Source organism: Phoxinus phoxinus (genome assembly GCF_949152265.1).
Source record: "Phoxinus phoxinus genome assembly, chromosome: 11".
NCBI classification, from domain to species: Eukaryota; Metazoa; Chordata; class Actinopteri; order Cypriniformes; family Leuciscidae; genus Phoxinus; species Phoxinus phoxinus.
Genome location: NC_136886.1, coordinates 11167119 through 11188489, shown reverse-complemented (window position 1 = coordinate 11188489; position 21371 = coordinate 11167119). Strand labels below are relative to the sequence as shown.

Below are 21371 nucleotides of genomic sequence, written 5' to 3'. Positions count from 1 at the left end.
ATTAGGCATTCAAATAAGGATAATTTTACCAATAATGTATTTATGCTTCTTTGATCAATTCACAACAAAACCATTCATTTCTACAACAAATCCAAAAGTGATGCTGGGAGTGGTTTAAAAGAAACAGTGGTTTGTATTAACATAAAAATCATTCCAGTTCAAATCACAAATCATTAATCATTCAAATAAACTTCATTTGAAATCCTTCATAATTGTGGCAAGTTTCAGTTAGTACACAGTCAAAGTGTTTGCCCGTGCAGACCAAGATTCTTCTCTGTTTTCTTCATTACTGTATTCTGCCTGCATTGCAACTCCTGGCTTTACCATACTTGAATAGAAAGTGAATGTGAATAATACACATTAGTGTGCGTTATTTTAAAAGGAAAGTTTAACAACACCAGCATTACCACCACATTTAAAGGCATGGTTAAAAAATGATGTCATCATTTACTCAGCCTGATGTCTTTCCAAAGGCATATAATATTTTGAAGAACATAAAGGTGAGTAAACGATGACAGAATTTTCATTTTCGGGTATACTGTCCCTTTAAGTATAGCAAATACACACACAAAATTGAGACATAAAACACACATCACAAGAAACTGAATTATTTTCACTACGCTGCATCAATTGTAAAATCAGCACATTTAATCTCACACACAAACTGATAGTAGTTGCCACACTAGCGATGTGAAATTAAGCAAAACCAGACAATCCTCTTCATTCATACTCATCAATTAAATAAAGCATTATGTGGTCTGAAAAATCCAATAATTCACAACCTGCATGCTTCACAGTGTGTTACAGTACGCCATTAATCTACGAGACCAAAATTCCCACTAGCACGGATAAAGTGTACTTAAGCCGTCTTATCTACCTTTACTTTTTCCCAAGGCGCTCATGAACTATTGGGCCAGCCAACAGGATCTTAATGGGAGTAATCCGTATTCTATCAAAGAAACCTCCAGATAAGGGTATCAGTTGACTACATCAAGACTACACCCTGGTTAATCTTTATATTGATGTAATGTTAGGGAAAGTAGTGTGTACATACTCAAATTTGGCAAAGATATGTGACAATGCTGGAGCTCGAATGTTTGCAAGATATAAACAACTACAAAACAACCTGATCTGTGTTTAAATATTGTCTAATCTCAATACAAACGCAGTCCAGGAACATATGGAAATGAATGATTTCTCTGGATCAGAGCAGAGGCACTAATTCAAGGGAATGAGCAAATGAAAGGAAAATCAAGCCCCCTTGTTCTTATGAAATTCTGTTAAATCATAAAATGGGGGTGTGCTTATGATTACACAGTGCAGAGCAAATATACGATTCATATTTTTATATATGTATTAAAAATTAAAAATAAATCACAAATGAATGCCAAATATAACAAATGCAGAGGCAGCCTTTCTTATCCCATGTTATTATACTGTTAAGGCAGGCTCGTAGGCTAAATTGATCACATATCTCAAGAACTGCATACTCTGGCTCTACATGTCTTAACCTTCATTTCATACAATTATGCACTGTTAGGTTTGGGGTTGTATTTAAACATTCACATACAAATTCATTATTAAAAGGAACACCCTCTCAAACTGTACCATTTCATTTAATCACAAACTTTTCTCATCACACATTTCTGTGGCACAATATAGGATACAATTAAAGAGATCATCCAAGTAAAAATGTAAAGCAACCCCCCCTCCTCCTCCTCCTCCTCCTCCTCTTCCTCCTCCTCTCCCCTCTCCCAACACCCAAAAAAAGGCTTCTTTTGGAAGAAGATTTTAAATGTTGTTGGTTTTTGTTTAAAAAATCCTATGCAAAAAGCTGCTAAGACTTTTCATTAAGTTCAGGGGATTGTTTTTCTCCTTCCTGAGCTTCTACCCCATGCTTTTGCTCCGAGTCTCCAATTTCCATTTTGTCTGGGACAGGGGCATTGGAGATATTGGGTTCAGAGGGCTGGTAGCGGTGTTTGTAGCCAAAGGCACGCAAGTGGTAAGTGTAGTATTCCAGCAGGTACATGTGTGACGAATCCATATAGTGGAAGGAAACCGCCAGGTCTGAGCAACACTGTGGCCCCTGAGAGATAGAGAAAGAATTATGCACATGAGGAATATAAAAATATGAATTTATTTGTTTTGTTGTGAAACACAAATGACACTGTACTGATTACTCTTTTTCATGCACTTCTAATGAATGGGGACTGCAGCTTTCAAGATGATTGAAAAAGCACAATTATTATAAAAGTGGTACAGACAATAACGAACCAGATCGATTTTGACTCAGTTACACTTTCAATCATGCATTTAGCAGATGCTTTTATTTAAAGCAATTTACAATAGAAGTTGCAGCGGTTACTAGCCAACTGGACTGGAAGATGTTTAGTGAATAAAGGCTTCAGTCAGTTCTCAGAAGACGTATAGATCACCATTCAAAGGGACTTCTTTTGTGGTACTTTTGCATAAATTTAAAAACTAGAAAAAGGAAATTCATTGTAATGGAATGGAGCCCATTTGATAGCGCATATTACGCAAATAACCTCCTTTTGTGTTCACCGGAAAAAGAAAATACAAAAACAAAAATTAAATGAGTTTGGAATGGCATCAGTCTGAGTAAACGATGCAATTTCAATGTAAAAAGAAAAAAAATAATTCAGTTTTGAAACAACATTGGTGTTAGTTAGACAATCAGTTTTTTTTTTTTTTTTTTTTTACTATTAGTTATTAGCTAGTCTTTTCTTGCGTTTAATATCATCATGCAACAGTGCTTAAAGTAATGTGGTGACAGCGCAGATTTACTCTTTTGATCTTTGCCAAAACAAACTCACGCTCACTTGGGCCAAGGACACAAAGAACTAAAGGCCGAATAGTCAATGTTGGTCTGTGTCATTTGTTTGAACAGGATGTATGTGAAGGGTGACAATCACACCTTCAGGGTGCATTAAATGAAAACGTTGATAGACTAAAGACTGATTTTTTTCATCTTTGCTTCGCTGTCTACATAGACAGCATCTTAACAGGAGCTTCAAGAGACTGATCTGAAACACAAAGTTGTGCTGTAAAGAATGTAGCGACAGATCTTTTTTTCGTATTGTGTCGTACAACCAAGATAAACAGATAATGGATAAACAAAAAAATGTAGGGTGGGATCTTGGTTATATTCATCGGTAGTAGATTGAATGGAGGCAGATCGTAAGAAAGGGGCGGGGATAAGTGGACTAAATGATTGGAGTCTGGCATACATCACCAGAGAGAAGTCTTTCATTTCACTGAAAGATCAAGTAATGACATATTGATTAAAGAAAATATGAGTTTTCACTGAATTTAGACTCACCTGCACAATGGGGTAATAACAGTAGTTCCAATACCAGAAAGTCTTGGGAAATGTGCCAGTGAGATGGGACTCGGGTACGAAAGGATGGAATGTCTCTCTTTGTAAGGTGTCTCGGGAGTCTCCTGCCACAACGCCTACCTTCTCTAAACACTGACCCATAGCTAAGTCCTCCACTGAGGTAGTGTGAGTGCACACTTTGGTGCGAAAGCCCTCCACAAACCTCCTCAGAGCTTCTTTGCTGAGCACGTAGCCAGCGCCGCCACTCATGTAGCCCTGTTTTACATACGGCTTAAACCGGCGGCCAAAATACAAAGGGTCCTCTGGAGAGTGGCTGGCCAGAATCCACCGCAGGTTGTCCACGATTACATAAGTATCGTCATCCGCTTTGAGGAACCAGTCTGCCTCGTCCCCGTGCTTCTCCATGACATAATGGAAAGCACGAATGGTTTTCCAGTACAGCTGATCCCGACCTTCCTTGGTGTTTAGGCCAACCGTGGGAAAATCGGGGTTATCCACAGAGCTTATGAAGACCACAATGTTGCAGTGGCGACTCCATGTGGCTTTCACGTGTCGAGCTTTTTTCTCAAGGTTAGCAGGGCCAGTCATAACCCAACACAGAATGCGTACACGCTTATAAAGAGCATCAGCCAGTTTGCCATCCTCACCTACAAGAGACAGTCCAAGAAAAATACACAAAATTAATGAAAATCAAATTCTAAAAAGTAGCAAATTAACAATAGTAAAAATTCATTTGTCAAACTGCATCTCAACAGTTCATGCTAAATAAAATGTGAATAAAATATGAAATATTTAGGGTTAAATATGAATAAATAGCCTAAATGATATCTGTTCACCATATAAAGTGATCGTGTCTCTTCAGAAGACTTGGATTAAGCTGCTTGATTCATATGATGTAGTTTACACTCTTTTTATGAACTTTATTTGCATGCACTTTTAATGGAGGAACAGAAATATCTCAGGTTTCATTTAAATATCTTCAGTTCAGTTGTATTTTTCGAGGAAGAACAAAAGTCATGAACAACAAGGGTGTGGCAATTATGACAAAATGTTATTTTTTTGGGTGAACTAAGCCAACAAGTAAAACTAGAAACTAGTAAAAAGCAAAACAGTCAAGTTGGGTTTCAACCAAACAGTTTCTGGTTCCCATTGACTTCCATAGTATATATTTTTCCTACTATGGAAGTCAATGGGAACCAGAAACTGTCTGGTTACTGACATTCTTCTAAATATCTTTCTTTGTGTTCAGCAGAAGAAAGAAATTCATACAGGTTTGAAACAACTTAAGGGTGAGTATATGATGACAGAATTTTCATTTTAAAAGTGAACTAATCCTTTAAATTGTCAACTATTCATGCATACAATTTAGTGTCAGCATATGAGAGTTCATTTCTTTACACTTTACCAAGGACAAAACATTCCTGAAAGTCAAAAATCATAGCAAAGTCCATCTCTCCAGGGAGAACACACAAACATATGCCCAAAAAAGTTTCTCACAAAGAGGGATTCGCTCAAATGTAACAGATAACTCTTAGTTCAATTGTAACACCAGGGTGTGGAGCTATATCCACAAATCATATCAATAAAAGGGTGTAATAAAGCTGAAGTACTGCGTACATCACCTGGCTCTACCGGTCTAATACGCCTCTTCTGGGAATGCCTATAATAAACTACAATATGCCTAAAAAGCTTACAATAATAACTACAACAATTTAAAAATAAAATAAAAGGACTGTCTGAAACAAGCTGGGAGCTATTTTCATTTTCGGCAATGAAACAATGCAAAACAAGTTAAACAACTTGTACAAGTGAAATGAGAGAGCACAAGGCATGTCATTAATTCAGTGCCATTTAAGATGTTCCAGTTAGATACACAGATACACCTTAGGAAGTCTATTTACACAAATTCCAATGATCAATCGTCATTTAAATTAACGTAACACTGCAGTGGCATATAGCCAACCGTATGACAGGGTGTGCAAATGCTGCTCAAAACATGTTCCTCATCAAATTAACGAAAAGGGTTTTTAGTCTAAATAAAGAGCTAGTAGGGTTGTAAAATGAGTCTATCATTTAATTTAATTACGGTAATTATTCAATAATAAAATATAACGAGTAATAGATACAATGTGTCACCAATGCCACCTCGGATGCGTGTTATTCAGAATGTGTACTCCTGTTGTGGACACGCTCTTCCTGGAACAATACGGAAACTAAACCCATTGAATTCACAACGTTTTATTACAATATTGTTCTCTTTATAATGTTATGTAATATGTTCCAATCCTAGTTATTAAATATGCCTAAAAGAAAATAAATATGACATTCAAATTCATTAGTGGTATTAACGTTACAGTCCAGCTAGAAACCTCATGTTGTTCCAAACCTATATGACTTGACTTTCTACCGTTCACATTAATTGCATCTTTTTTTGCAATAAGATGTCAGTAAATGCTGACTGAGGCTGTCATTCTGCTTATTAGCCTACTTTTTTTTTTTTTCACATAGCCCAACCGGTTTAAATAGTTTCTGGGCAAATGATTCATTTAATATAGTTTCACTATACTACCATGTGTTTTGCTCATTATAACATAATTGTTTTCATTAGCAACATCTCAATTAGTTCTACAGTGTATTTACCTGTATGGTGCGGATGATTGAGGTTGAAGAGAGCCGACCTCTCCTTTTTCCAGTTCTTGTTTTCTTCTTCTATCATCTCGAGCAAGCTTTTCACGTGGGCCTCGTTCTTACGAGACCCCAAGTTTCGCGTGAACCCAACTTGACTCAGGAGCAGATACAGGCTGCACGTGCCCACCACAAAGCCCACGTAGAACGCGGAGCGCGCACCGAGAGCTTTCATGACGAGCTCTAGAGACTCTCACGTCAGTGTGACTAGACAGAGACACAAGGAAGACTACAGTGAGCAGAGGATGGCGTAACGTTAGTATTTATCACACCTATCATCTGGTTATGTTTCAAAATCAGACCTCTTTAAGCCCAAAAAAACCCGATGAAGCGATACAGTCCGCTTGACAGCAGCTCCGTGATCGATATGACAGATTGAACATCAAACAACGTAGCGATAGAGCAGCATACGTCATCATACCAGGATACAACTACTGACAGCCGACAAATTCTACTGAATTCAAATTATTTACTTAAGAAAATTACTACTTGTGTAAGCAACACTATCAGATGTAACACCATCCCTGTCTAGATAATAATCGATGTATTGTATACTGAAGACAAATTAGGCAAATTTAAGATAAATGTCTCGTTTACCAAAATGTAACTTAGTCGTACAACGAGGGGGGCCTTAGCAAACTTCCAATAGGGCCGCAAAATAACACATTAAATACGTAATAAAAGCTGTTAAAAAAATAATCGTAATACAACATGTAGACTGACATCATCAACTGTTGCTTTTGTTATTTTTGAAAGAACTTACAGCTTCTGTAATCACGAAATTAATCTTTTTTTTTTTTTATAATAAAAAGTTTTAAAAACGAGTAAGTTAACGTTTTTAGCTATGTAATGATTACAGCAGAAGTACCATAGGAAATAACTTATCCTATAAGCGGAACAAGAAGGTATAGAAAGAAACACTGTCACAATCTTACCAGACAGCTGATTTCCTCCATAACTGAAGTGAAGAAAAAAAAAAAACTACAATATTCGGCTCCGGTGCCTTTCAGTCCAACTCAGGGAGCTAGCATAACAGTAAAGCTATGGTTTTCAACTTAAATGCAAGACATTTGGTAGCCTAACCAGGAACATTGGCTCCAAAATGATGTCCTGGCTATTTTCTGTCCCATGCAAATTTGGGTTGGTAGGTAATATTACGCTTTACTTGAAGCTAACTAGCAACGTGCTTCCTATGTTCCCCAAGTAAAGCCGAGAGGTTGGAGGCGGTTCAATTCCGCATTCTAGTAAGCCAGCCTCTTTAAGAGCTACTCTCTGTCAGTCTTTGTTTTGTGGACAGTGACACACACTCACCCCACTAAATTGTGTTGTTTAAAAAGAAAAGAAAAAGAAAGACAACTAAATCTTTACGACTACAACATTCTAGAAAAGTCAACTGCGAACTGTGAACTGTTCGCGTCACAACTAATACAGGACATACGGAAGCTCATTTGATTGGATGGATCGCCTGTCGATCTTGGGCTGAACGATTATGTCATTTGAACGGAGGGTTATGATTGGGCCACATGGATCAAGTACACTTTCAGCCGTAGACAGTAGCTCTCTCTCACACACACGTTTCAGCAAGCGAAGGCACAGAGCAAATGAAATCACGCCAAGAATACAAGTATATTAACCCTCTACAGCCCTTAGGCAACGGAATTTTTTCTTAAGCCCCATTCAGTAACGTTACACGTTTTTTTAAAATGATTGCATCCAACTAGAATGGTCAAAAAGGATCAAAGAACAGTCCAAAAAAGTGTGGGAATCACTAAGCGCCATTTGAAAGTTGAACTTCCTTCACTGACACATGGTCACAGAAGGCGGCTTCGCTTTAGTAATCTTATTTAAAATTAAATTAACTATAGGCCTACATACAAAATATGTATTCATTGAAGGTGTAGAGAAGCCTTTTATGAGGTTTTTATTTTATTTTGCATGTTCAGAAATTCAGTTTTTCTTTTTGTTGTGCGATAAGGGATACTTTTCAAGGATGTCTTTGCTGACAATGTTATCACATAATATTATTACGTATTAGTGCATAATATAAGCTCTAAATATGGTTGTATTTATTTATGTATGATTTCTTGAAAAAGATTTGTGATTTATTTTTTTACATTGCTCTCTGACTAGATTATGATATGTGAATTAATAATTTTCTCCATGATTCTGTCTGGGCAAAAAAAAAAAGTTTTATAAATAAAAATTTCCCAAATGAACCAAGAAATGATGTTGAATCATTTTGATCATGTACTATCAAAATGTGTGCAGTAGAGGGTTAACGATTCTTACTCTACAACTAGGCCTAGCATAGCCAGTGTCGTAATCAGGGAAGGGTCGAGAGTATAGAATGGCTGGATCCCAAATGGCACACTTCATGTGGACTTGCGGTCTAATGGCCTTAAAAGGTTAGTTCACCCAAAAATGAAAATTCTGTCAGTCCTCACCCTCATTTTGTTCCAACCACGTAAGACTTTCCTTTTTCACAAATTAAGATATTTTTAAAGAAATCTGAGAGCTGGCTCACTCCTTCATAGGCTGCTAGGTAATTGCATCTGCAGGCCCAGAAAAGTTAGTAAAGACATTGTTAAAATAGTCCAAGTGACTACTACAGTGGCTCAACCTTAAAGGACAAGTTCGGTATTTTACACTTAAAGCCCTGTTTACAGATCGTATCTGATGAAATAGAACGGTTAAGATTAAACTTTGGACAGATGCTGCTGTCGCGAGAATTTTAGGTTTATATCGCTTTCCCCCCTCACCCCCACAATGGTTGTCTATGGCCACTGGAAGATTCCTTCCTAAAACACATTAAACTTTCGTTTACAAAGACGTGAAACTCACCGAGTGGTCAGGGGTGTTCACTGATACGGTCCCAAAAAAAATCGCTGAAAAAGATGCATTCCAACAGGTTTTATCGTAGTTTTTGTCCAACTCCATGACTTGTATTGAATGTGCTGAGTGAGGTGCGGTATTACTCCGCCGCTTGAGTGTCTATTATTCAAGCTCTCAACGGAAGAATCACGGGTGTGACACGTTTGGCAAAATAGGTCCTAAATAAACCTAAAATTCTCGCGACAGCAGCAATTTTAATCTTAACCGTTCTATTTCATCAGATACGATCTGTAAACAGGGCTTTAAGTGTAAAATACCGAACTTGTCCTTTAAGTTTATCAAGTGACGAGAATACTTTTGCGCAAAAAAAAAGGACTTTATTCAACTATTCATTTTCTTCTGTGTGGGTTTCTGACGTGAGTTCATGAGAGCACCACGAGAAATATTGAACTGAGATAAATATTTCAGTGGTATCTGTCAGACACTAAAATAAATAATGAATTGCTTACAGCAGCTTTAACCACTCTAATTCCCTCACAAAAAGTGTGCTTACGTTAGAAATTAGAAACGGACAATATGTCTTATTAACAAACAAATCAAGTGCTGTAGCAACATTATTTACAATCGACCAAACTATGATGATCATTCGAAGCATTTACAACAAAAAGAGCCCATCTGCAGGGGATATGGAAGCAGTGGTTAAATGCATTAGATTCCCAATGTTTGGCAAAAGTTTTTGTTCAATTTCTAAATTAAATCTGGACATTATCCTTTGTAAGACATAAATCCTTTGAAGACTGGTTGTACAAACAGACTTGTCAAACATGAATTAAGACAAAACTGAAGCTGAATATTTTGCTTAGTGCATGGCAAGGATTTGTCGAAGAAGCTGTAGGTGTTTTCAAAAAAGTCCAATGTACAAAATAATAATAATTGAAGCAGATATTGTCAATGTCCTGTCATTACGGTGACTATTGCATATATTAATCATCAACAGCATTTTAACAGCACTGTCCAGTGATGAAAATGTGTATGTCCAGACTGCCTTTTCAAAATCAACTTTGACATGCATACTAACTGATGTTTTGTTTCCATGTGAGAGAAAAGCAAGGTCTGTTTCACATACTGTCACACACAGACATAAAGCGCAACACAACTGAAACATGAATTATATTTGTTTTTGTTTTTTTGAAAACAGGCAAGATACAGTATAAACAACTTACAGATGCTCAAACAGGATAATCAGAATTCACGGCCGTGGACTGAACCCTTTACAGGGCTAACATGACTTAAACAGTCTGAGAGAGGAGTTTGGTTGCCCTGCACACTGTAAAGTGACAACCAGGTGGCTTAGAGTTCGGAGTTCGGAGGTCAGAGAACGCTGGCTGCCCTTCTTCAAGTTAAAAGTGCTTGAGAGAAGAGGAAAAGGCTCAAAAGTCTGTTTCATCAGAATCACTGTTTCCTGTGGACTGGTTCTCATCCTGTTTTTCTCCCCAGACAAATTTGTAGTTATTCTCCAACTCTTGCTGTCTCTTCTGCTCTTTATACACTTCCTCTGTACCTCCAGTCTGCACACAAAGAGAGTGAACATCAATTTATTTACCTGTTGAACCAGTGTCAGAAACATGGCATGAAAAGGCCGATTTTAATAACTTGCACTGAAATGTGTAAGGGACATTTATATTTAAAGGGATACTTCAGGATTTAGCATTAACCTTTGTATCAGTAGAAAACCTATAGTATTTTCGAATTACCATGCTTTCCTCCTTCATATCCCCCTGAGACGAGAGATTTATGTATTTTTTTGTCTGGAAAAATGTCAGAATGTCAGTAACCAGACAGTTCCTGTAACTGTCAGTTCAGTAACCAGGGGCCTCATTTATAACCGTTGCGTACGCACAAAACAGGCCCTGAAAGAGGTGTACGCCACTTCCGACGCATAAGTTGTGATTTATAAAAACAAACTTGACGGGAAAATGTGCACACCTGCACGCAAACTCTGACCCATGCGTACGAACGTTTTGGAGACGGAGCAGTTTGGCGACACCGATAGTGAGTTGGAGTTAAATGTCTTTTTGGTCACTTTTAGACAGAAAATCTAAATAAAATTATACATATACAGAAAGATAATACAAATATAATTTCACTCACCAAGCCTATCACTTGAAGCAAATATCCACATCTTAAATGTCCGCGCCAGCGAGCGCGTTGGGCCGTTTATTGAAACTGACGCATATCTAACGGCAGATGAAGTAAAACTGTAAATCTTCATTATGAGTCCTAATCATAAATAGTCTACAGTTTATAAAACAATGATTTAAACTATGTTTTATTTCTGATATAAACATTTAGATTAAATATGCCATTCTCATTAACGGAGTTAAACACTTAAACTACATGACATTTAGGCCTAGCCTACTGAAAAGTAAAAAAAAAATAGGCCTAGGCTATATAAATAAATAAATAAATAAATAAAAAAATATATATATATTCAATAAATAGCCTATAAATATTTGTTGTGGATGCAATGCTTTTGAACACTTTTCCTTTGGCATGCTGTGCAAAGATTGTGCAAATATAATGCACAACAAGGTCGATCTGTTTCCATTAAAAATATAAATAAATTAAAAAGACTATTTGGCCAGTGGAAAAGATTGAGAAAAACTTTCTCTGAAATGTATTTTACACTATTTGATTTATTTATTCAAAAACAAGGCAAGGATAGGCTACTAAATTATTTTTATTAATGTAATGTGACGGCCCATCCGGATTTCATATTTTCCTAATGTCTTGTACCGTTAAACATGTTATCACATGGATGAATAATCATATGCAAATGATATGCAGATGAGGATATGCATAGTAAAACTAGGCGTTGTAAGCTCCATATATGGTTATTTCGGGGAGGAGACGCATGTCCGCACAATCTTCCGCTGAGTGGCATTTATAAAGTGAATCCTGCGCAGGTTTTATAAATCTGAATATTTTTTTGCGTACGCCATTTTTGGCTTTCGGGCGCACGTACACTTTTAATAAGGATCCTACGCACAGTTTTATAAATGAGGCCCCAGGTTCCCATTGACTTCCATAGTAGGAAAAAAATAAACTATGGAAGTCAATGGGAACCAGAAACTGTCTGGTTACTGACATTCTTCTAAATATCTTCCTTTGTGTTCAGCATTAATTAGTTGTTGTTAAGGTGGGTTGTTGTGTTGTTGTAGTTGTTGTGTTGTTGTAGTTGTTGTGTTGTTCTGTGAGATCTGTGCTTCATGCATCGCCGTACTATTGACCTTATGTCCTCTTTAACTTCTGACTAGATAGAGAACTTACAGGTGTTGCTTTTTACATGCTGCCTGTACAGTAGTGTGTGCAGATTCATACCAGAAGGTTGATGAGAAGCTCTCTAAATGATTTTGTATCCTCCTCAGTGAGCCACTGATCTCCCGCTTCCTCTGCTGTCTTACGGGTCAAAATCTTCACCTCAATCTTTCCTGAAAAACAAGCCCAAAATCCTTAGTCATTATCGACATACGTTCATCTAAACAAATATACTGTTATACACAAACAGAAACAAAATGACTATTTTTCATTCCCATGCGCACACAGTTGATAGAGGAAAAAAGTAGTGATAGAAATGATGCATGCAGAGAAGGTGATGAAGGCTGTGGGATGTGGGAAGGACAAATGAAGCACTGTCATATTCCTAAATCCTCACATTCTATCAGGCTGAACTTCTTCTCCAAAACCAGGAAAATAGAGAGCATCAGCCTGTACTGACAAAAGTGAGTGTACACTAAACCTATCATGTTGTTTTCTTCCAAAGCCATTCTTAAGGCGGCAGAAAAAGACCACCATGAATTTCTCTGCACGCACGCAAAAAGCCAGCATCAAGGGAAAAACTAAATCATTGGCATCTATGAAAATCATAAAGTTTAGAAGTGCCTTAATCTTGAATAATGGAATAGAGACAAAGAGAAGACAATCAGACAAGTTGCTGAAAACGTATCTCTTCCGTGAGCACATACTGTAGCTGCATCCTGCTGAGAAAAAGAAAATTCTTCGTCCCTGTTCTAGTTTGTACTATTCTAAACGATGTCTGAAACTGTGTATTACCAGAACTTCTCATGTTAATTGCCTCTAAGGTGAATCGCATCTTGTATTCCTCATTTTTAAGTCGCTTTGCTAAATGAATAAATGTAAATGTACTCAAAGCAAAGACCAGGCAGAAGAATAGTTCAAGATTTCAGAATGGAAAAATTAAATCTTTGCTCCACTCACACAGACACACACAGGGAAATAAGAATACTTTAGATGCGTGTGTTAGTGTGTTCCGGCCTACCTTCGGCCTTGATGCCGGCTCTCTCTAGCTGCTCTTTGACCACTTCCTGAATCTGCTGCCACTGGGGGTCGCCCTCGCCCAGTTCCTTCACCTTCACACCCCCCTCATCATCATCGTTGCCCCCGGTAACCGCTCCTGCAGCCACACCTCCGCCCACCTTATACTTAGTCACCCTGACTTTTACCTGCTCGCCACTGCTGCCCGCTTGGGTTTGGGTGATGAGAGACAGAGGGAAGGGGAGGTTACCGCAGACACAGCGGAAAATTCCCCCTCCCCATTTCACGTATTATAGTCTCTCTCTAACAACATCAATGGCTAAGTCAAAGTTGCACAAAAGCATGAAACGGTATAGTATTAGTGTTAGTGCTGACAATGATTTGATGACATTTTGACATGAATATAAAGTATACAGTGGCCCCAAAAAGTATTTGGAGCATCGTTTGTTGAGAATAAGTTAACAGAAACACTACTGTTCAAAAGGTTGGGTTGTCAAGTGACAGTAAAAACATGTTACCAAAGATTTCTTTTTCAAATAATTTCTACTTTAAGAATCCTAAAAATATTTGTATGGTTTTCACACAAATATTAAGGAGCACAACTGTTTTTGCATTGATAATGATAAGAAATATTTCTTAAGCACAAAATCAGCATATTAGAATGATTTCTGAAGGATCATGTGACACTGAAGACTGAAGTAATGATGATGAACGTTCAGCTTTGTATACAATAATAAATTACTTTTTATATCGGATCAAAATAGAAAAATATTTCACAAAATTACGGTTTTACTGTATTTTAGATATGCTCATCAAGGCTGCATTTATTATATACTTCTTTAAAAAACAAAGAATTTCTTACTGACTAAACTTTTGAACAGTGGTATATCATCAAAAATTTTAATCTAAATATTTTCATCTAATAACTTGTCCTTGGGAGCAGTAAAAAGGTTAAGCAGTTAAATTAAAAGTGAAGCGAAAAGGTCTAGCATCATTTGTTTGTTTTGGAGCCAGTATATAATGCATTTATACGCATCATGCACACATTTACAGATATTATACTATATGTATAGTATAATATGCTCATAAGCAGGTTATATGAATGCATGGGGTCCAAAGGCGAAAGTTACAAGCAATGTGAATGAGCCATCTATTCTACCATCTGTTCATTCATGCACCCGTTCACTCAGCATCCATTCTCTATATTTACCTGGCGTTTTGGGAAGCATGTTTGGACTGCCAGGAGAAGGGCCTCCTTCTGTCTTTTGCGACGAGTGTGTGCTTTTATGCATATCTGTAGTTTTTTCTGTTTCTGGTTCACTCTCATGTTCGGTCTTGTCTTCAAGACGGTCCAGGAGTTTCCCCAGTGTGTTCTCTAGAGTTTGCGTAGCCTGAGAGCGATCAAACTCCCCCTTAAGACCTTCATTCTCTAACTCCTGCTGAGCCTAGGAGATAAGAAAGTAAAAAACAGCATATATTCACTGCAAAATCTTTTGGCTGATTTGTACATACAGGCAATAACAGTAATAATTCATACTTCCTCTATGATGTTGTCGAACTCCTTCTGCATCTCTTCTTTGATCTCTTCTATCTTGGAGGAGGGAACGGACAGATCTGCCATCTCATCCTCAAACTCCTGCAGCAATCTTTCATCATTATCCCCTTCCTCTACCTCCACTTCCCGTTCTGTTGTCCTCTCTTTTTTTAATTCCTCCTCCATTTCTCTCTTCTGAGCTGATTGCTGGCTCTCTTTTTCCAGTTCAGCTTTCTTGTTCTAAACATAGAGCGCAAAAATGAATGGTCGACTGATATGTGTTTTTTTAGTGGGTGAGTAGCTTTTAACTTAACACAGTGTCTTAGAAACACGTTGTGGCAGGAAACTTTAAAAAAAAATTTTTTGCCAAACAAGAGCCGTTATTGGGCAATACTCGCCAAATGGCTAGATGTTGGCTGAAAGTCTGTGACAGTGATTAAAAAAGACTCACCTTCTGGTTGCTCTCTCTGAGGTGTTGTACAAACTTCATGAGGTCTGCAGGGTCTGTTATGATTTTAAAATTAAACTTTTCCTCCCCAAATACTGAACAAAAAGAGAAAGATGACCACAGAGAAAGTGAGGAAGGTGCATAGTTTTAATTTAAGGACAACTTATTTGATGCAATACATTTTTTTTTTTTTTTACACAAATGACTACAAATGTCTTACATTCATTTTCGTGTAATTGGCTGTCCTGAGGCTCCAGAGGGGTCTGTAAAACAGTTGTAAAACATAATAATGATCAGTACCCCGTTAAAAGGTTCATTAAAAGCAACAGAAAGTGTATATGTTTCACAACAGGATCGAGTCAAGAGGCGCGCTAGCAACTGTCGCCAGAGGCTGGGGTCTTTAGCGTCCTTGTTAGCAGGCCCACCTCCTGCACAGGAGACCACGGTTTGAATCCCGCCCGGAGCGGTCAAGTAGGGCCGGTTATATTTGGTGCTGTGACCCGGATGGGGGTGAGGTTTAGGGTGGTGAGTGTAACGTAGGCCAGTAAGAGCTGTGCGTGTAAACCTCACTCTCATGGCCTCAAGAGGCATGCTAGCAACTGACGCCAGTGACTAATGCTGGAGGCTGCAGTCTTTAGCGTCCTTGTCAGCATGCCCACCTCCCATGCCAGAGAGCCCTCTCAGAGTGGGTTGAGCAAGACTGGTTACATTTGGTGAAATGACCAGGAAGAGAATGATTTTTAGGGGGGTGAGTGTAACGGACGTAAGGCCCTGGCCTCAAGAGGCATACTAGAGACTGCAGTCATTGTTAGCAGACCCACCTCCCACTCCGGAAAATCCAGTTTGAATCCCGCTTGGAGCAGGTCGAGTAGGACCAGTTATATATATATTGAGTGAAGAGGTGCTTTAAACGAGGCTTTACCTCTGAGTCAGGTGTGCTTGATTCTGTGCTTGCTGGTTTGGTCACTCCCTCCCAGAAGTCCTTGTCCTCCGGCTCTTCACTCACGGAGTCAACTTCAGCTACTTCGGCCTCTGTTAACACACAAACATGCACACACAGATGTCATTCTGCTGCACAGAGACTGCTAATGATAAGAAAAGTAGAATACTAAAAATAAGAGAAAGGAAGTAAAACCAAGACCGAAATAGACTACAAACTACATATACATAAACACACAAACAAGCATACATCAGCTATGTTTTATTAAAATTATACACTTTTATTAATTTTGTAGTTAGGATGTCAAATACTGTAACGTGGCTTTTCTCAAATAGTTTTGCTTCAGGAACCAGATGTTACATTGGTCCACAGCTGGTATTGCATCCATGCATATTTTTATTGTTTCACACATTGTTCTTATTATGTAGGGCTATGTTCAGACAGCAGGCAAATCTAAGACAAAATACTATTTAATTTCTTTGTTTATAGTTTAATACCTATTGCGATATGCAAACTTTTTTTTTTTTTTTTACAGCGCCACCCAATGCATTCAGTTGCAACTGCATGATTTATAAAACTCAGAGGGATTGTGGTTAAAAGGGTGTTGTGGATGATCGAAGTCAAATTAGCCCAAATCATTGTTAGGATGCTAACCTTTGGTTTCTGACAGTGAAACTGGAGGCTCATCTGAATGGACTACAGGGTCCTCATCTGTTTTGTCATCCTGCAGTCCGTTGTTCTTGTCATCCTTGGAGAGAATCTCATCCAAGTTCTTGAGCTCCTCCGAGATCTGCTCCACTTTACGTTTAGTGTCAGCTAAGTACAGAGCATGAGGAAGAGAGAGTGATACAAAGAGGGATGTGTATGTGCTAAAAATAATGCATCAATTAGAGAACAGAGTCTGATTAATTATAGGCTGATTGCATCTCTGGAGATCTCATCTAACAGGACACCACTTGTGCACCGGGGACTTTTTCCATGAATGGTGTAATGAGTGATAATAAAAATTCAAGTACAACTCCTAATGTCTGATTTAAGCTTCTAAAGAATTCTCTATACCTGAATGCTTTCCATGTTAGCATGTCTAAGCCAATTGGCACAATGTTCCTCTACAGCAATACGAAATAGTGAAACTGGCAACTGTTATAATGAACTGAGTTACAGATGACTGGGCTTTACCTGCTCTAATAGCAATTCATATCATGTTATTGTAACCATGTAGGCCCCCTCTAATTAACAAATGATAGGTCATCTCTCCTAGGTCAAAAAAACAGTGTGCTGGATCTGGGTTGAGGAATATATCTTAAAAATATCTATCTCAGTATGCTTTATTCTTCTGCTGATTCACATTTCAGTTTATTTCGAAATTTAACGGGGTTTTTTTTTTGTTCCAAGTTACAATTACGAAACAATAAAAGTATTCAAATAGATTAAAAATGCAAGAATCACAGTACAAAATCCTGTCGAAAATAAATTATGATTTTTCCCGAAATAAACATTTACCTAGAAACATACAATATACATGTATACAGTATATATATATTTACACACACACACACTTTTAAATCTGAGATGTTGTTAAAACATCTGAAAGTCTCATAGTCGTGCAGCACAGCAAGGAAGGATTGTGAAACCAGCCTAATGACACACTATTGAAGTCAAATAAAAAGCAAAAAAAGCAAATCAACATTATTGGGACAATCACAATGTTGCAAAATTTTGTATTTTGTTCCATATTTGATATATTGCCCAATATGACTATGACTATGACAAGGCCCTGATGGAGGTAAAAAACAAACAAACAGAACTTCTCGTACTTACAGACTTGAGCCTTGACATAGTCCATATACTGCTGGGGACTGAGAGCGGGTTGGCACACAATGCCTTGTGGCTTGGTGGTGGAAGGTGGCTGAAGGAGGGGGTGCTGGCAGGTACGAGAGGTGTGTACTGTCAAGACGTAGCGGCAGGACTGAGGTTCATCTACCCGTGCAATATAGTCACTCGAGCCCTCCTCACACACAAACTGTTAAAAAAACAACAACATTTAGATGACATTTAGATTTAATTGAAAATGGAATTTTCATTGCCCTTAAAACAGTAGCACCAATTTTAGCACATTTATATCGTTTTTTAACATTTAATAAAAAAAGTTTGAGGTCCGTACAATTTTTTATGTTTTAAAAAAAGAAAATATCTTATGCTCTTCAAGACTGCATTTATTTGATTAAAATTACAGGAGAAAAAATAATAATGTTGTGAATTATTATTACACTTTAAAAAATAACTTTTCAGCGGAGCTGAATTTTCAGCATCATTACTCCAGTCTTCAGTGTCACACGATCCTTCAGAAATCGCTAATATGCAGATTTGGTGCTCAAGTAACATTTCTTATTATTATCAATGTTAAAAACAGTTTTGCTGCTTAATATATATTTTGAAAACCTTGATTAAAAAAAAAATCTGGATTCTTTGAAATAGATTTTTTTGTAACAATGTAAAAGTCTTTTCTGTCTTTTTTGGTCAATTTAATGTACTGAATAAAAGTTATTTTACACACCTTAAACAATGTATACTTTAAGATTAGTCTTAATTGAAATAAAGGAGAATAGACAAAACAGTTATTTGTGTATGTTTTTGGTTTTCAGATTGAATTCAATAGCACATTTTCTTGATAAAATTTTCTGGCCTGGAAATAAACAGTGGCACTTTGTAAGTGTGTGCAATCTTACTCTGACTTCCGTCTCTCTGGGATTGCCATTCAAGTCACATTTAGAGCCATTGACATATGACTGACTATGATACCTCTTCAGTTTATGCTGCTTAGATGCCTAAAAAAAGAAAACATATCAGCAAATCTAAATAAAAAAGATTATACAAATATTATTTATCAGCTATAAAATTTTTAATAATTACTGGTAGTATCAGAATTCCTAATTGCTAAATTTTCAGAAACTTTCAAAAGATGAATTACATCTTACATGAGACATATATATAAAAATATATAAAAAAAACAATAATAATTTAAGCACATTAACCTTTGGCCTTACCTTTGCAGTTTCATTGGTCCAGTCGAACTCTGAATCATAATATCCCAAAAAGAGCACATCTCCCTTGATCTCTGAATCTATAATCATAGAAATTTAACATATATTGAAAATTCAAAGTTTAAATACACATTATAGACTACATGTATTATTCTGGGGGGGATCACCCAGGCTCTCTGTCCAAACCCTAAATTCCTTCTTTTCCCCCATTAAAAATAACAGGCTATACCAGGCAGTACACCTATGCAATTCAACTCAATTAGACATTGCAAAACATAATTTAGACATATTTTTTAACAAAGATACATGACATGATTTAACATACCTTCTAAGTGATATTGCCTGATGTGCTGGCCATAGCAGAACTCATAAGTCCACCAGTCTTTGGTCTATAAACAGAACAAAATAAATAAAGTTTCAAGTCACGGTGACATGTACTGTAGTTTGTATTGATTGCAAATTATGTTTTTTAAAAAGTCCATAGCAAATGGCAATAATTTATTCATTATTTACACAAACATGGACACTCCAATGGTGCTTTTTTCTAAATAACTATTTGTGATAGTCACTGATATCTAATAGCATCTAATATCTAAAATCTATTCACTGTGAATAGAATTGAAGGCAGGCCATGTCCACCTTAATCAGGCATGGTGCAGTCTGCATGGGCTTGAGGAGGTCAGGGACTCCTGGGCCACTGTAACCCTGCATGTCAGGCTCTGATACCGGGTCCTGATGGAAACGCACTGCCTGAGCTGGCAAACGACACTCATACAGCTGCTTGTATTTGTTAGAGACCAACATCACATCTTCCATCTAAAAACAGGAACAGAAAGAAGAGACAGAGAAAATTAATTAGAAAAAGGAGAACCAGGGAGAAGTGGCGAGATAGTTTACACTACATTTCTACCATCTTGTTTTTCACCAAAATGCATAGTTATAATTAAGCAACAAATCTTTCTTAAAAGGTTTTCACTCTTTTAAATGCCACAGACCCTCAAATATGATCATCCTCATGAGAGGGTTGACAATCGAAAAATTGACAGTTTACTGTATATAGACCCAATTAATACTGTGAAAAATAAATATTATAAATAGGTCTAATACTTGGAAAATTGTAATCTTCTATTAAGTTACATTATTCCTTTTTGTATTCACTATAGTACTGTTATATTTAATCTAATTATAATCTACTTATTTATTTTAATATGCTTTTTGATTATTTATTTTCATCTCATTTTTATTACTATTCTGTAAACATTTACACAGACCCCCCTATCACTCCCTTATGTCCCCTGATCTACATCATACCTGTGGAGACACAGTCTAACAACCTTATGCCACATAGCCAATTCCCCACTCGTTACTTAATATCTTTACTGTTCTGTATTGGACGAGTAGACACTCAGTAGGAACCCGAATCACGTAGGCAAGCATTGGCTTTAATGTCTGATTCGTCAAGCTGTGCATAAAGGTAACAACTGTCTGTAGCAAACAAACTGCTAGCTGCATCTCTGGCCAAAACAATCTTACCTGTCCCATAATAACAGGATCTGGGAGAATCTGAATTCCATATTTCATTTCATTTAATTCTTCTAAATTCAAAAAAGCAAAAACGGACAAGAGACATGTTAAGAAAAAAACATATAATCCTCTTAACCACTTAATCAAGGAGGAAGCCATAGTTCTCTCATATCGCAAACTAGCGTTGTCAAATGATTTGTTATTTGGTGCATGTCAATATGTGCCAAGCAACGTGGATTGGACAACGCTGTTGAAAGCTGAAACATGATTGGTTATTACCAACGAGAGTCATGTTTAGAACGTGTATTCATTGGATCACGCGCGGTAATAGACACCCACCAGCCACGAAATTGACTTCTATTGGACACGCAGAGGTAAATGTAAATCAATGTAATGTCAAAGTTAGGACTCACGAGGTCGCTGTGGAGCGTGTGAGAACCATGGTAAGAACGCACAGTCGCTCAAGGCACGTTCTTTTAGTTATCTCTCTCTCATTTTTTGTCATGGTCTTTGTGTGTAAAAAATAAATGGCCATTATGTAAGATAAACAGTATATTTTTATGATAACAGAGATATCTTCATATACAGATCTGTTTACTTGTAGTTGATGATGACTAAAATAAGATCATCTGTAGCTAGACTACTAATTGGTTTCTAATCTATGGGTTTCC

General features: G+C 37.2%; 2 protein-coding genes across 6 annotated transcripts; both read right to left on the bottom strand.

The window, feature by feature from the left end:
- Window positions 1-110: 110 nt before the first annotated feature.
- On the bottom strand, window positions 111-8964 carry c1galt1lb (core 1 synthase, glycoprotein-N-acetylgalactosamine 3-beta-galactosyltransferase 1, like b). Of its 4 annotated transcripts, none has more exons than XM_079629010.1 (4): window positions 8885-8964; window positions 5999-6250; window positions 3341-4005; window positions 111-2086 (listed from the first exon to the last, which is right to left on the bottom strand). In XM_079629010.1, exons 2-4 carry the CDS (start codon window positions 6216-6218, stop codon window positions 1838-1840), a joined length of 1134 nt encoding a protein of 377 aa, XP_079485136.1. In that variant the 5' UTR covers window positions 6219-6250; window positions 8885-8964; the 3' UTR covers window positions 111-1837. The 4 variants fall into 4 exon arrangements, with proteins under 4 accessions (XP_079485136.1, XP_079485133.1, XP_079485134.1 ...); XM_079629007.1 differs by lacking the exon at window positions 8885-8964 and adding an exon at window positions 6979-7865; XM_079629008.1 differs by lacking the exon at window positions 8885-8964 and adding an exon at window positions 7355-7484.
- A 1321-nt stretch (window positions 8965-10285) lies between these two features.
- On the bottom strand, window positions 10286-20949 carry os9 (OS9 endoplasmic reticulum lectin). Of its 2 annotated transcripts, XM_079628985.1 has the most exons (15): window positions 20710-20949; window positions 19816-19992; window positions 19502-19565; window positions 19180-19256; window positions 18862-18960; window positions 17954-18155; window positions 16787-16948; window positions 16115-16224; window positions 15413-15455; window positions 15196-15287; window positions 14748-14984; window positions 14421-14655; window positions 13215-13418; window positions 12257-12366; window positions 10286-10443 (listed from the first exon to the last, which is right to left on the bottom strand). In XM_079628985.1, the coding sequence occupies exons 1-15, from the start codon at window positions 20857-20859 to the stop codon at window positions 10306-10308; spliced, it is 2100 nt and encodes a 699-aa protein (XP_079485111.1). In that variant the 5' UTR covers window positions 20860-20949; the 3' UTR covers window positions 10286-10305. The 2 variants fall into 2 exon arrangements, with proteins under 2 accessions (XP_079485111.1, XP_079485112.1); XM_079628986.1 differs by lacking the exon at window positions 13215-13418 and having other exon boundaries at window positions 20710-20929.
- Between the last annotated feature and the right edge of the window lie 422 nt (window positions 20950-21371).

Excerpts from the sequence above, each read along its gene's own strand:
- c1galt1lb (XM_079629010.1), bottom strand. The coding sequence starts at position 6,218 with ATGAAAGCTCTCGGTGCGCGCTCCGCGTTCTACGTGGGCTTTGTGGTG. Across the intron at positions 4,006-5,998 it reads CAATCATCCGCACCATACAG|GTGAGGATGGCAAACTGGCT; the intron begins GTAAATACACTG and ends TGTCTCTTGTAG. Across the intron at positions 2,087-3,340 it reads GTTATTACCCCATTGTGCAG|GGGCCACAGTGTTGCTCAGA; the intron begins GTGAGTCTAAAT and ends TCTATCTCTCAG.
- os9 (XM_079628985.1), bottom strand. The coding sequence starts at position 20,859 with ATGGCTTCCTCCTTGATTAAGTGGTTAAGAGGATTATATGTTTTTTTC. Across the intron at positions 15,456-16,114 it reads CAAGCACACCTGACTCAGAG|ACCCCTCTGGAGCCTCAGGA; the intron begins GTAAAGCCTCGT and ends ACTGTTTTACAG. Across the intron at positions 14,985-15,195 it reads TCAGAGAGAGCAACCAGAAG|AACAAGAAAGCTGAACTGGA; the intron begins GTGAGTCTTTTT and ends CTCTATGTTTAG.